At 47.4% G+C, this 15,732-nt stretch overlaps 1 protein-coding gene across 3 annotated transcripts in view; it reads right to left on the bottom strand.

The window, feature by feature from the left end:
• The window catches only part of CLCN5 (chloride voltage-gated channel 5), a 39,599-nt gene extending 25,276 nt beyond the window's left edge, over window positions 1-14,323 (bottom strand). Inside the window, exon 1 of one of the 3 annotated variants that reach the window (XM_061598366.1) lies at window positions 14,180-14,323. In XM_061598366.1, the coding sequence (XP_061454350.1) occupies window positions 14,180-14,323 (144 nt within the window). The remainder of the gene's footprint in view (window positions 1-14,179) is intronic. The other 2 variants (XM_061598363.1, XM_061598365.1) reach the window with 2 other exon arrangements.
• Window positions 14,324-15,732: the final 1,409 nt, after the last annotated feature.

Here is a 15,732-nt window from a genome sequence, read left to right as displayed (position 1 = left end):
AGCTTAATTACACCAACAGCACAAGTCATGCTGAACATAAGTTGCAAACACCCCATGCTCCCGTTTATTCTCTTTGCTTGGTGCACCAAGACGTTTAAGCTGCATGGTCTACAAAAAGGTATCATAGGCTAACCTGGAAACATTCCCTAAAGGCAGCACCCCCCCCCCAATACACACACAGTTGGCACTCTGCAAGAACAGAAATCTATGCAGCAGCACACATACGCAACAAAGCAGCACAACTCAGCTGAAGTTTCTCCACGTGGACTAGTACATGTATCTTTGGGAAGCCAACAACAATATCCGGCTCCCTTCCAAGGTCGTGATGCCTTTAAGAGAAGTACTGGCAGTTTTATGAGCTATGAGCACTTTATGTGGACTGCTTCTTAATCCCCAGGAATGGGAGCATTTAAACAAAAAGTACAAACACGTTCTCCAAGTCGCTGGAGTAAGCAAACAGAGAGAAGAGAATGGAACCCTGTTTTTGAGAGATCCAGCAAAAGCACCCAGTGAGCATTCTTCCCCCCCTCCCACACGAAATGCAGTAGGAGAGTCATCATCAATAGATGCATTCATCTTCCCCATTGTTAACTGCCACCATTTAAAAAACAACAACAAGCGATCCAATTCTGCCCAGTTAAGAGAGATGCTCTGAACGTCACAGCAGGTCAGATGGGAACATATTATTCAGCTCTCCTGTTAGCTTGAATCTCTTGAAAGACGTCTGAGGGGTTTAAAGGCAATTTTCCTGTTGATCCTAGAAAGTACCGGATGGCCCTGTGCTTATTATTCCTTCCTTCTCCTTCCACATGCTGAATTTCCTTTGGCTTGCTTTATACACCACTCGCTAGCCGGCTCCAGGAATAAGGGACACTTTGTTCTGCCTGAAACTGCTGTGCAAAGGCTCACTTACATCTGGGCCATTCATTGTTCACTGGAGGATTGTTCAGGGCAACTGTGAACAACACACATTCTGAGGTTTTCAGCAGCATCTAGACATAATTCCCCAGCCAGCTGTCAGTACCTGTCATTTGTGCTCTTATTTGCTTTCTTTCCCAGCAGCTGGTATTTTAAATCTGCAATCGTGCCTCTGTCCACACACGTGCACAAACACGGAAAGTGTGTCTGCTAACGCTAGGCAGGTTCCCCAGGCTATGCAGGGTGTGAAATGGGCCTGCCCCGTGACTGCCTAAGCCTTACGAGCATCCCAAGGTATCAGAAGCTTCTGCTTTACATTCAGTCCCACTGTTGAGCCCCCTAGCTCAATAACTCTACTTTGACAGCCAACAGCAACTCTCCAGAGTTTCAGGAGGAAGCCTTTCCCAGCCTTATTTGGTAATGCCAGGCACTGAACTGGCAGCCTTCTGCATGCAAAGCATGTGCTCTGCCACTATGCTATGGCCCCTGCACATCCTAAACACACAAATGCCTGCAAATAATCCAGATTTTAAAAACACCAACCTGATGTCTCCTGGCCTTATCCTGCATGTACAGGACAGACAGCCATTTTGCACCTATAATAAAGCCAAGAATGTAACAGCAGCATCGAAAAACAGGTAAGGCTGAAATGCATTGAGAAACCTAATTGGCTTTGAAATACCTTAAGCCCCATTAAAACAATAATAACCCTCCTCCTAATGTCATTGCTAACATGTACAATCTCTGCCCTGTACTTCCCAATGCTTTTAACTATTCCTGGGAAACATGTTTTCCTGGTTGTTTGAAACTGCTCTTTGCCCTGACACTTGCAGGTTTAGGCTCTGTCTTCCAGACAGCGCTGGGACCTGCACTCAGTCTCTTGAAGACCCAGCTCACAGATTCACTGGGCGAGGCCTCAGCAAGCCACACTAGATGCTAGCTCACCCTTCTGTTTCCTCACTCCTTTTTTCTTTTAAGGCAATAGTGATCTCTCTCACGACTGTTGCCAGGATCAACAAGGCAAAACCAAGCCACTCCACACAATCCATGTTAGGAAAGCATTTGCACCAATACAAGACTTTATTTAGAGAGCCATTTCAAGGAGTGTGGATAACTTTTTGCTTTCCCACAAAGACTCATCCTGGACAGAAAGAAACTTCAGCTCCAACAACCGAATACCAAGAAAAGAGACTTTACTCCCAAAAAGGCAAACAAACATTAAAAGAGAAGATACTCAGAGATATGGTAAATTCCGATTACAAGCTAACAGCTGTTTTTAAAGAGTCCAAGGCAGATATGTGACTGCCTTTCCATAAAGAACTCACCTTATTTTTCGCAAGACTCCTAACTGAACAGCCGCCTCTGTCAGTCCCAAAATGCACTCTTATTTATTTAACAAAGTATTTATAAGCCAGACTTCCCTAAAAGAACATCAAGGAGACTTACAACATATAAAACTTTATAAAAGTAAAAACCAATAAAAACATCATTAAAAACAATAATAAAAGCATCAACAAATACTGCATTGGTTGGAAGAAGAAAGAATCATGTTACATGGGCTATCCAAATAGCGCTGTAGTGTGGCTGCACCTACCCTTTGGAATTCCCTCCCTTTAAACATTAGACAGGCGCCATCTCTGTTATATTTTCAGCACCTACTGAAGACCTTCCTCTTTCAACAAGCCTTTTAAGGAGAGACCTTAACCCAGTCTGCGTTGAAATAGCTAAAAAATGTTTTTAAAGTTTAGATGTTTTTAAAGATGCTTTGTTTTAATGTTTTTAAAGTTGTTTTATTTCAATATATTTTAATGCCTGTTTTTATGATGTTTTATGGTGTTTTTAGTGTTTTTGTTTGCCGCCCTGGGCTCCTATTGGGAGGAAGGGCAGGATATAAATTTTATTATTGTTATTGTTGTTGTTATTATTGTTATTAATAATAATAATAATAAAAATTAGCAGCAGCAGCAGCTCAGTTTTCAAGAGATGCTTGGGGAAAAAAGGGATGGTTCCTGCCGAACCTCAATTGAGGACCCTTCCTTAGGGTTGAAGGGTGAAGCCCACTCCACAGTAGTGTCAGGCTGGCACAGATTGCACAGCAGGAGCTCCCAGACCCTCCAGATACAGGCGGTGTGGGCTTAAATAGGCCCACCTGCCTATTACATTAGCATATCAGTGTGTGCACCCCGCACATGCCTTCCACCACCCAAGATTGCAGCAGGGGCGTCCCTAAGGGGGTGATGCTCCCACTGCTATCTTGGGCGATGGCAAATGTGTGTGTACAGTGCACAGGGGGGGCACTGCTGCCAGAGGTAGGTGGGCCTATATAAGCCCTGTGCTGCCTGTGTCAGGAACGGGTGTTGGGCAAACGGCACTGCAGGCCCGAGCAGGCTGGTACTTGGGGCCCAGTCATGCCTGGCACCACTGCTGGGCGTGGGGAACCACCAAAATTGCCCCATCAGAACATTTCAGCGACTGAGACGGAACACAGGGAGTCAAGCAGGCCTTAAGGTACTTTGGGCCCAAATTGTTTAGGGCTTTGTGAATTAACACAAGAACTTGAACCTGCCATCTTACCCTTGGAGGTTACATCCTTAGAGTTCAAAAACTTCCTGATGCAAGCAGAGCGCCCCGCTGCTCTTCTGAAGGCTCAGGTTGGCCCAATCCCGGGATTTTAGCCATTCATTTTAAACAGGGGGGGGGGGATGCCTTAGGGAGATATCTTCAGCACCAGACTGATGTTTCCCAGGTAAACTTTCCTTAACTCCTCCAGAGTCATTCAATTAATGAGTTCTTCACACTGATGGACTTGACTCTATGACTTCTTCAAGGTCAGTCAGTCTGATGAACTCCTAAGTATGGGCATCATGTTCAGAGAATTCAGCTTTTTTAAGCAGAACATGGATTTTCTGATGCCATAACCTTTCTGACTTGCATTCTTAAAGGGACACATACAAGAAAAATGTTTCACAAGAAACAACACTTCTCTGGCATTAGTCTGGCAGCTGTCAGACTAATTATATGACTGATGTGCTTGATTTATTTCTTTCTCCTTGCAAAAAAAGAGCATGCAAAAGGCAGAACTCTCCAAGATCTTTTATGGAGGAACCTGACAGGCCAGGGATGTGGACCCCTACAGATGTTGCCTTGACTACAGACCCAATCATACCTGACCATTAAAAAAAAGTTGCAGTATTTGTTTTTACTGTACATAATCATTGCTGGAGGCCCTGATCAATTTTGGGACTGTGGTGTGCGTGGGGTGGGGAGATGGTGTTCTATTTCCTCCCACACTTCGGTCCAAATGACCATCTCCCCGCAAAGGCATCATTTGGCATGAGAGGAAAGCTCCTAGAGAATGAATTCAGTATTTAGTAAAATGAATTCCGCAGTCTCCTTATACAAAGTCCCCAAAGGATATGGGCAAAAGAACTACCTGACCATACAACTTGGTACAACATGAACACTATTAATGACTCTCCATATTTTTGCTTCATGATCTTAATTCCAAGTTAGAAGGTCTATCGACTGACCTTGGTTGCAGCAAAAAAAGAAAAGAAAAAAGCCTCCAGTCACATATTCAGCCTCCTCTCAAAATATATTTCCCAAAGTGTTCCCGTTTCTCCAAGGATAAGCTCTGGAGGCTCCATACACAATTTCACCTTATTAAGAAAAGGCCCATAGTTTGCCAAGAGCAACCCGGGGGTGGGGTGCAGAAAAACAGGGAAGATGAGACAGCAGCCATTTAAAGAGGGCACTTGCTGCAAGCCACTGACTCAGGCAAATTGAGGCATTTAGCATGCCTGGCTAACTTCTGGAAACAGAAACCTTCATGCTGGCTATTTTCTTGTAATACACCATGTGCTTATTAATGTCAGCATGCAGAAGTTTCCTTGCAAACATTTACCTAAAAGCTCCCAAAATCCATACCCTGAATATGAGCAGAGTTACAAAGAGAGACAGCCGCAAGGGAAAGTATGCCTGACAGTGAAGATGCTCAGCCCCGGAGCCAAAAGTTACATAGTACCTCCAGTGCTGGACGCAGTATACCTGTCTGGAGAGGACCTGTGCCAGACTTCAGGGGGCCCTTGGAGCAGTGCCACTGACCGACCTTTCTTCTAAAAGCAGGGCAAGGCACCTGCCTGCCGCCACACGCAGGGCAACGTCCCCCTCTACCCGTCTGTCAGTACCCTGCCTGCTCCTCAGTCAGGCCACAACGCCCACCTTGCTGGCCACTGTGTGTGGGGCAGCAGCACCACCACTCCCCCTGCCTACCACTCACCATCCTCGGCTCAGGCATCCCAAGCTCAGCCCCCACCCACAGCGGCCAGCCAGCATTTTTCATTACCAAAAATCCATTGCTCTGGCCTACAGGGTTTGCAGCTGTACAGTCCCAGGAGATCTTTCAGATCTAAAGCAGGGGTGACGAGCCTCCGCCCCACAGGCCCCCCATGCGGCTTGTAAGGCTGTTTCAGCCAAGCTACACCTTTAAGGTGCCCAATACCTGATGCCATATATGTGGGGCAGGTAAGGTGGGGCTTTGCAGGCTCTGTTGATCCCCTAATCAGCGGTGCCTGCAAACGCCCTTGTGCAGCAATTCCCAAGTGGCCAATCGGCATTTTGCTTCCCCTGCACCGACAACCAGCTGACCAGCCTGTCTTGCAGTGGGTGTGAGTACGTAGAAGAGGAGGCGGCCCTGCCAGCCAGATCCAGTTGCCCACCCCTGCATTATGGGTAATTAAACATGGTGGCCGGCCATAACAGATGGGGCTGACAGCCAGTGCTGTCCAGGGTCCTGGTGGGGATGGTGCTGAGTAGCAGCGCAGCAGCAGCAGGCCAATGGGAGCCCCTCCGAGTCCGCAGGGCCTCAGCCGGTGCCCAGCCTGGCTGGCTGACCCCTGGCACCAGGCCTGCCTCTGAACACCAGTTGCTGGGAGTCACAAGTGGGGCGAGCGCTCGTGCCTTGCTTGCGGGCCTCCCTGTGGGAGAACAGGAGGCGCCTTTGGTCTGATCCAGCAGCCAGGCTCTTCTCATGTTCTGAAGCGTCAGAGTTACCAAAGCAACCACAGCAGACATGCAGGAGGAGTGCAGAAGTCAGAGCCCCATTTCCACACCTGGGCAAGGCAAGAAGGCTGCAGGGCTAGAGCACAGAAGAGAGCAGGCAACCAAGAGGCACTGGGAAGAAGAGAGGGAAGACCAGCCTTTTGTGGGGCCGAGGTTTTTTCCTTGTCTGCCTGCCAATCACAAAGGAGCCATGTTGGCCAGCCTGGAGTGGAGAGCATGACTGCCTGCTTGCCTGCCAGTGTAGGCAGGCAAGACCAGGGTTCAAAACCTCCCCTTGACCACAAGTCACAGGTCACCTTTGGGCAAGCCAAATGCTTTCTGCCATACAAAGGAGCTACTGGAGGCCCAGGATATGATCCAAAGCGCTGTGCACTGTCGGTGCCACAGCTGCCTGCACCCAGCCTACAAAGACTCTCTGGCCCCAAGATGCAAGAGAAAAGGAGGCCTCCCCTGCTGCCAATGCTCTTAGCTCTCTAGGCCAGGCCCAAACTTCTCATCTGTTGACATCATAATCTAAGCACAGCTCAGACCAACGCCTGGGATTCAGTTTCGTATGAAACCCACTTTAAAACAGCAGGTGGCCCCAAAAGCGTGAGGGCGGGGATGTCAGCACTGATAAACACAAACACACACATAAACCATCATGCTGACCGTGTGCAAATTCTATGGATCCAGGCCAGTGTTGTGGAGCAAAAATATTTCTGGACAAACCTGAATAGAGTGGCTGCAACACTATGGGTGTGTGGAAAGGCTCAGACACTGACAGAAAGCAGCAGAAAGGCCTTGTGTGCTCCCCCCCCCACAGCCCATGTTTAAACATACACCAGTATGTAGAACATTTAACACGAACTCTCTCAATGCAAAAGAAGCAGCGAATTGGTTTTCCAGGAAGCCTCTGAGAAAGCCAAGCAAAAAGATTGCGTCAGCACAGAAGCAAACAATTCCGCTGATTGCTTTTCCCTCTGAAATGTTTTGCTGCCTTTCCAATGAAGGCAGGGGCATCTGTGGTCACACAGAGTTCCTTCCTCTATGCTGAGTAAGCCCCAAAGCCTCTTCCTTAAAACACTGCAGCCATCAGTCAGCATGCATGCGTGCAAGGAGCCTCAGCAAGGTATATCTGCCTGTGTGGCAGGCAGAATGCTCATAATAATCATTAGTAAAGATCTGAAGAAACACCAAGCTCTCTGCAAAGGCCTAGACAGCAGGATTTAGTTATTTATTTAACATGCTTATATCCCCCCTTTCCCCTAAAAGGAGCTCATGGTGGCATACCTGGTTCTCTCCCACTCCCTCTCCATTTCGTCACCACAACAATCCTGCAAGGTAGGTTAGGTTAGGTTGAGAGGCCCAAGGTCACCCAGTGAGCTTCATGGATGAGTGAACATCAGAAGAGCCTTGCTGCATTGGGCCAACAGCCTGTCAATCCAGCCCAGCACCCAGTCAAGAGGAAGCTTACAGGCTGCACATGAAGGCAACAGCTCCCTCCCCGGCTATTACTCCCTAGCGACTGGCATTCAGAGGCCCCCATTGCCTCTGATCCTGGAAGCAGCAAGGGGCCCTCATGACTAGGTGATGCACCTGCCCTCCCCAAGCATACCTCATCCTTTATTTTTTATAGCAAACGGCCACACCCATGTCCTGTGGCCATGAGTTCCATAAGCTAACGATGCCTGGTGAGAAATATGCCTTCTTTTCCTCCTGCCAATCATTTTCACTGGCTATCTCAGAATTCTGGTGTTGTGAAAGGAAGAGAAGAAAATGTATATATATCCATGGAGGATTGCTGTTCCAACTGAAGGTCTCCCACGCAACAGCCTTCCCCAATCTGACACCTACAGCCATGTGGGCTGGAACTGATGGGAGTCAGTCCAAAACACCTGGAGGGCATTAGGTTGGGGAAGGCTGCCGCAGAGGGCAAGTACAAGAGGTAATGCAGGTCTTGGGATCCCAGCCTAGATCCTTGACCTGGCAAGAGCAATATTTGCAAACAAGGTGGTGACAAGCCCAAACAGGTTTTTCCTTCCTGGCTTGGGGAGATTCCCTTTGGCAAAAAAATGTTTGCAAGATGTCTCAGAGTTGGACTATTTCCTTTCTACCTCTAAGGATTGTGGGAAATGGCATCCCTCCCACAGTACTTACAAGCTGCAGATGTATGGAAAATGAAGCAGTGAGATGGACCATTGCACGATCAGCATTCAGCCAATGCTGACGCTGGAACTGAGTAGCACAGCCTAAAATGCCAACACTATGGAGGCTGAATGGATCCAGTTGTTGGTCGCTGAAGCTGAGCTATGCATAAAGATGAACAGTGTAGACCATGTGCCTGGAACAAACACATTCTTAGCTGTGGTTCTGCCAAGCTCAAAGCATCAGCAGCTGGCAACGTGGGTCAACGTTTATGCTTTGCTACTTGGAAGTACAAAAGTGAAGCTGGAATGTTGCAAGGAGGAGCAAAAACAGGGAAAGTTGAGACTGCCTGGGGCAGCTCCCCTGCTGCACCCCCGCCACTGGCCAGCCTGGGCAGGGACTGCCTGCAAATGTGGTTGCGCCTGCTTGATGCTGCCCCACTCACAGCTGCCAAGAAGCACCCCATACAGGATGCCAGATACTGAAGCAACATGGTGGCGTGGGTAGGGCAGCTGATAAAAAAAAACTAGCTCCCTCCCTCTTCCCCACTGGAAGAAAATGCCAAAGTTTCTTAAGCAACCAGCACGACGCTTCAGGTTCCAGGGATTCTCTCCCCCCCCACATCCCCAAGAAGAAGTCAGATGTTTACAGCTGAGTCCTAGCTAGCAGTACAGGAAATAAGGAGCTGAGCACCCATTACTGGAGCCCCTCTAGTTTCAAAGAACTCCTGCGAGGAAGCTTTTCTCAGGATGGGGCTTCCCAGACTCGCAGCTCTCTCCGTGGCCTTCCAGAGAGGAGGACTGGCAGTCATTTTCTCTCTCTCCCACTGTGCTCTCTAGTAGTCAAACGTGTTACGTGGCACAGCAAGAACCTGTCCATCCAGAGATGACCATGGGGGAAAAAAATACACGCATCTCCATCAGAGAAACAATCTGTACACAGTAAGCCTCCCAGGGGCATCGTAATACCTCTGCACGTGTCTTGGGTGCTCTCCTCTTTGGGTACGGATCCTCCTCTGAGCAATGTGGTACTACCAAGGAAACGCCAAGATTAAAGGAGGCAGTGATTGTTGACTGGCATCCCCTGGTTCTGTCTGAGACAGGGATGCATGTGTCAGATAAGCAAAGGCAGCCATGCTGCAACTTCAGCATGCACTAACAAACACTTCCATGGACATCTGTTGCCAGTGGTTTACACAGCACTTTTAATATTCACTTTTGCCTTTTCAGGCCTGGATGTGAACCTCACACTATTCCTGCTCTGTGGATGGAGAAGCAAGGCTGACTGCTAGGACTAGCTACAGGGATTCTAGCCCAAGTTTCCCAAACCCAAAATTAGATCAAACCTGTGCTACAGAGTCAATATTTAGCTTTATTTGGCTGAACTTACTGTTTCTTATCATTTTTAACTTCCCCCGCCGCCCCCTACACAAAGTCTACAAACGCAACAGGCCAGCCAACACAAGCACCTACAGCTAACTTACAAAGCAAAAGACATTATGCAACTGTAGCATTTGTGTCATACTTTTAAGAACGTTCGTAGCGCTTCATGTGCCTCATCTCAGCCCTCCCTACAACAACCCTGTCAAGTAGGCTAGTGTTAATATCCACATTTTCCAGACGGGTAGGGGGCTGAGCTGAGAGAGTGGCTTGCTGGAGGGTGACTAAATAGTTTAGTTAAGAGTAAAGAAGTGACTATGGTCCTAACAGCAAGGCAGGGACATCAGAAGAGCCTGCTGGATCAGGCCAGTGGCCCATCTAGTCCAGCATCCTGTTCTCACAGTGGCCAACCAGGTGCCCCAATGGGGAGCTCGTAAGCAAGGCCTGAGTGCAACTCCCCCCTCCTGTGGTTTCCAGCAACTGGCATTCAGAGGCTTACTGCTTGTTTCAGGTTTTTCCACACTACTTTTCTCTTTCAGGTATTAGCTTGATCAGCTACATTCCATGCCCTGGAAAACAAGTACCAGAAGAGGATATTTTCCAAGCCCATTTAAAAACCTCAGAGCCAGTTCTGTCTCCTGCACAGGCCTTGGGGTCCGGGGGGGGGGATTTCAAGTTTCCAAAAGCCAGCCCAGGAGTTCCAAGAACCCGGGAATTTTTCAGAACTATTTTAAGCTAAGAGACTGTTTTGTCTGATTTTTCAAAAAACCAAAGTCAACAGAAAATGACATAGCAAAACTCTTCTGAGTGCACCGTCACGACAATTCCTCCTCTTATTCCATGACTGCTAAGCTTACTCAGTCCTTAGTGAGGGACCTTGTCTAAAGTTTTTTGAAAGTTTAAGTACACTATGTCAACCAAATCACTTCTATCTATAGGCTTGCTGACACTCTCAAAGAACTCTAATAGGTTAGTGGGACAGGACTTACCCTTGCAGAAGCCATGATGGCTCTGCTTCAGCAAGGCTCGTTCTTCTATATACTTGGTTATTTTATCTTTAACAATATTTTCTACCAATTTTCCTGGGACAGACATGAAGCTAATCGGTCTGTAGTTTCCAGCACCACCCCTCACAGAAGAAGAAATTCTGGGGTCACTCACACACAGAGGGAACAAAGGAGCAAGACAGGCTCCTGCCACCTGCTTGCGCTTCGCACATATTTGAGTGTGGCTAGCAAGTGGATGCAAGTCACAAGGTGTTAAGATTTTGCGTGGCTTTGGTTTTCAAAAGAGATCTATACACTTGGGCTGAACATGCTTATTTCACCTTCCTCATATTTATGAAGCTAACACAGTAACTAAATTGAGTTTATGTTTACTCTGTGCCATTGGTAAATCTTAGCCACAATACAAACAAGTCTACAGGCACATCAACACAAACCAGAAAAAAAATCTGCTAATCCAGGCAGCTTGAAATTCTGAGTCAGTCCCTGGAGAATTCCCACTATGCCTCTTCAAGTTGGCTTAGGACCCCAAAGCTACACCTTACCTCACATAACTAACAAGTCAGACACACAGCTCTGGGAACTGTAGGGAAGTTCACAAAACTGACAATGGCAGGCTCCCCTCACCCCCTCCCAATAATCTGTATTACCAGGACAGCCTCACCAAAACATGTCTTGCCATCAGTGCTGCGACATAAGAACGTGAATCCAAACTGCACCCTCCCCCAGCCTGCAACTTTTAGAAACAAACAAATTACACACACACACACACCACACACCCCTTTTACTTCCACATTAATAGCAAATGTGTGAAAATGACAGACTTCCCAAAACAGAAATGCAAACAAAAACTTGTAATTTCAAAACCAAGTTGAATAAATATTTTTGTTAAGATTGTGATTGCCACTGTTATGCCTCAGTTTGGGTAGATTGCAGAGATCTCTCCTCCTCGTCATCCGCACTGTCAAGTAATGTCCATAAGAAAAAATAAGAAGCTGAGCAGAGAAGGCACATTCTCAAAAGTCAAAACCTTCACCAAAGTTGTTTGCTCTTTCCTACTTCCTTTTTCCAAGAAATTTCAAAACAGAGCTAAATGAGGAGCTGACGTTGACATACCCACACAGAAGATCTGGGCTATCCAATATCATGCATCTCCAAGATAGGAGGATTGCCCCCTTCGAGATCTATAAGAGTTCTATCAAAACCATGGGGGATGTGCTTTTAGTATTGCTCTTTAATGTACGATGACCCCTTCTCCAAGACAACAACACCCCAAAATCATAGATCCATACCTCCAGGAGAATGCCCCCCAAAACCCTAAGAGGGCTGTTTGTTCTGTTTTAGGGTATTATGTATTTATATTTATGTTTTAATGTGCTGTAAGTTGTATTAGAGTAAGAAATCTAATATAACATCGGCAGCATCCTTTCCAGACCAAGGCTTTTTTCTTTCCACACAGTCTTGTTCTCTTGCTCACACCAACAAGTGTCAGGATATGTAGAAAGGAATACAGAGAAGAGGATGTATCTTCCTAACAAAGCTTAGGACCAAAATGCAAGTGGGACACCAACAGAATTGTAAGACTGTCGCCTTGGAGGTGCCCAAGCGCCACAGCTGGGCCAATGCTTTCCTTACAGTTCAGGATCTTGTAGATCCATCTATTACAAAAAAAAGTAAAAAATTTAAAAAATTAATTCAATTTGTAACAATTGTTTGAATAAAATTTACTTTTAATATACCAAATGTGATAATTTTATGCCAAACCAACTTGTACATAATTACATTTGATGTTCCTGGAGTAACAAAGTGACTTTCAATCTGTAAAAAGTGCTAATATTGCATTTTTTCAATTTTTCTGACAAAAATGTTTTTTTCCATGGCTTCTGGAAATTTTACATCTCTTGGTGCAGGATATATAAATTTCCATTTCTTATGGAGATTGATCACTCTGCTCCATTTCAAACTTTTGTGGGAATAACTGAGAACTAGTAACCTACTTCAGTTTTGTGACATCTTCCCTCTTGGGAAGCTCTTGATGCAGGGAATGTCTACAAGCCCCCCCTTTCCCCATGCTTTCTGTGCTCCAAATAATTCTCCAGGAACTCATTTTGGTTTGAGACAACCTCACCAGAACCTCTGCTACTTTCCTGAGCCCCAAACCAAGCAATCTAATGAACGACAGCAGGACAATCGCCACATAATCACCCCCACCATATCCGGTCCCTCTCACAGAATCGCTCCTGTTTTTTTTTATTGCATCATCAGCACTTAATGCCAGCGAACAATTAATACGCGCTCCTACAACAACACACAAAGCAGTCATACATTTACATACGTGGTGGCAGAACCAGAAACGCAAGAAAGTCCCAAGACAGGGCAAGAACAGCTTCCTCTGCCACTTCTCAACAAATGCAGAGACTCCAAAAAAAACAATTCCCACTTCTCTTGTTAGTGTCACACGAGCCACCCAGCTGCTGGCCAGCTCCTTGTTGCTGTCAAATGACTGGTTTTGTGGGACAGAAACTCTTCTTGAAGGCTACCTACCTGGGGGAACTGGGGTGGAGACATTGCCATGCCATTTAACTTAACTTTGCCACAATGTGAAAGCAAAAGAGTTTTGAAAAGCTAGAGGACCAAGAGGGGCGGGAAGTGCTTGCTGGTACTGCAGTTACTTTTTAAAACTATTTTATTTAGCGTTCTTGTATACCACTCTTAGTCAGATATGACCTCAAAGCAGCGTATATCAAAACAAACATATCAACAGGGCTGACAAAAACCGTACAATATAATTAAAACAAAAATGTTAGCACTGATGCAAGGATGCCTGACGCAGCCCCTCAGCTAACTTGGAAAGGTCTGGGGGAGAAGCCTGAAACAAGAGCACAGCCCCTCAAGGAGGACCAGGCAAATGTCAAAGGGACATGAAACGACAGGGAGAATGAAGTCCAAGGAGATGGAAGACCTGCTCTGTCCTGCTGGCGAAAATGCAGGATCTGGAAATGATGCCTCCTAAGGGGCTGCAAGAGACTCCTAGAGGGCTGCAAGGAATTAGGAAATGAAGAAGAAAAACGAGAAGTAGTCGTAGTAGCAGCCAGCCTCCCGGATCAGAAATGGCCTCCAGGAGAGCGGACACGTAGGCACCAGACCCCCCTCGCGAGCCTTCCCCAGTACTCGGAATCCAGAGCAGCACTGCCCCTGACCATGGAGGCTCCACTCTTGGCTCGTGCAGTTAGGGCGACGATAGGCCCTTCTCCCTTGCACTGCAGTCCGCCCAGAGAACTTCGTTATGTCACAACGAGACAACACATTTCAACCACCTGCCCTTCAGAGGCCCCTTTCCCGTGGGCGATGGGGCAGAGGAGAGAGCCCAGGGGCCCACCTATGGGACGCCGTGGCACAGGACGAGGGGGGGTCCTGTGGGGAGCCACAAGCGCCCACCCCGCCCCGACGGGGCGCAACGGAACTCGGGGAGGGGGCGACCATCCCGGGGTCCCTCCGGGGGCAATGGGGAGGGAGGGGCTGCCTCGTGGGGCTGCCCCAGTGGCCGGCTCGGGGGGGCAGCCTCTTGCGGGGCCAGTTTCTGGGTGAGGGGGAGATGGGAGCCCCACCCGTGGGGCTGGCAAGGGAGACGGGAGGGAGGCTGCCTGCCTGGGGGGCCCGACCCGATGGACGGAGCCCCCCGTTCCTCACCTGGCGGGCGCTGGGCCGGGGGGGTCTCCTCCTTCTCTTCAGCGGGCGGGCGGCCACCTGAGAGGCGAGGGCGGCGCCATTTAGACGTCCGCACAGCGCCTCACGTGACCCGAACGGCCGCCTCCGGAGACGGGGCGGGGCCATGGAAGAGGGGAGGAGGAACGACTTTTCTCCTCCCGCCGCCGCTGCGCTTGCGCACAGCTCAACGATAAGCTGGCGCAGCCGCAATTCGTGCTGAGAGGTGAGAGCGCCATCTTGAGCGCGGGTCTGCCAGTCCATCCGCCCTTCTCCCTGGGCGGCGGGGGTGAAAAGCAAAGAAGATAGATGTCTTTCTCTTTTTATTCCCCAGTAGCCCCCCCCCCATTTCTGGGTTCTTGATAAATTTTTAAAAATGTTTTTTTAAGTTTTATTTTAATATGTTTTCAATGGTTGTTTTGTTTTAATATATTTTATGGTCTGTTTTTATGATGCATTAAAGTGTTTGTATAGATACATAGATATATAGATAGTTTTGAAATCAACAAACCGAACTGCACCCAGGCTTGCTCTGGATCCCTATAAGGATTCTTCCGTTCATTACCTAAAAATATATGCACGTAATTGTTATTAATAAAACATATGTTTTTATTTTACTAGCAAAACTTTTCGGCTTCTGCCTTCATCAGCTGCTAACATACAAATGCTGTTACCATTACCAAGGTGGCAGTTACAGAGCTTTGAGGATGGAATACTCAGAGGGGCTTCCTTTGCAGAAGCTCAGAGATGCTTGTACTGTCCTCCAGGTTCAGGCCATGTGATCCCAATGTCTCCAGGGAGTATATCCGAAAGGTCTCCCTCTTAGTTAGTGCTGCTGCATCTGTTGGCATCTCTGTAGGTGTTATGGAGATGTCCAACAGGCTGTGGCCCTCAGTATTAAAATGTTTTGCAAGCAACTGATTGCTCCACTTTTTATGTCAAGATTGCCAATTTGTGGTATATGTATATATATATGAATGAATGAATGAATGAATGAATGAATGAATATATGGCCATCAGGCAGAGAGTCAACAGGTGAAGCTGGAGATGGTGAGGTGAGGAGAGGAGAGGTGAGGTGAGGTGGGGTGGGGGAAGTAGCTAGAGGAATTTCCAAGGAGCCCCACCAGCCAGGAAGAAGGAGGTGCCTGCCTTGAGCCGTGTTGAACAGGTGACCTCACCCCATGCCGGGTTTCTGCAGTTGCTGAACTCAAAGTGAGTTCATCACGACAGATCTAAATCCAACAGTGCTCTGAATTGTTGGTCTCAATATGCTACAAGACTCGGTGTTGTTTTTCCATATCAGGAATAAACTCAAAGAATTAATAAAAACGAAGAATTAGGCTGCAATCCAGCTCACTTCTACTCAGAAGCAAGCTCCATTGGGTTCAATGGGACTTACTCCCAGGCAAGTGTGTATCAGACTGCAACCTTAATCACGGAATTAACAATGTATCGAATCAGTACAATAAAACTCAGTTTCTAATGGCACATTGTGGCAGAATAAATGCCACTATGATTTGTTTATTTATTTAGACATT

The sequence above is a fragment of the Rhineura floridana genome, chromosome 16 (genome assembly GCF_030035675.1).
Source record: "Rhineura floridana isolate rRhiFlo1 chromosome 16, rRhiFlo1.hap2, whole genome shotgun sequence".
Lineage (NCBI taxonomy): Eukaryota > Metazoa > Chordata > Lepidosauria > Squamata > Rhineuridae > Rhineura > Rhineura floridana.
The sequence above is the reverse complement of the archived record's forward strand: the minus strand, read 5'-3'. Positions and strand labels throughout refer to the sequence as shown.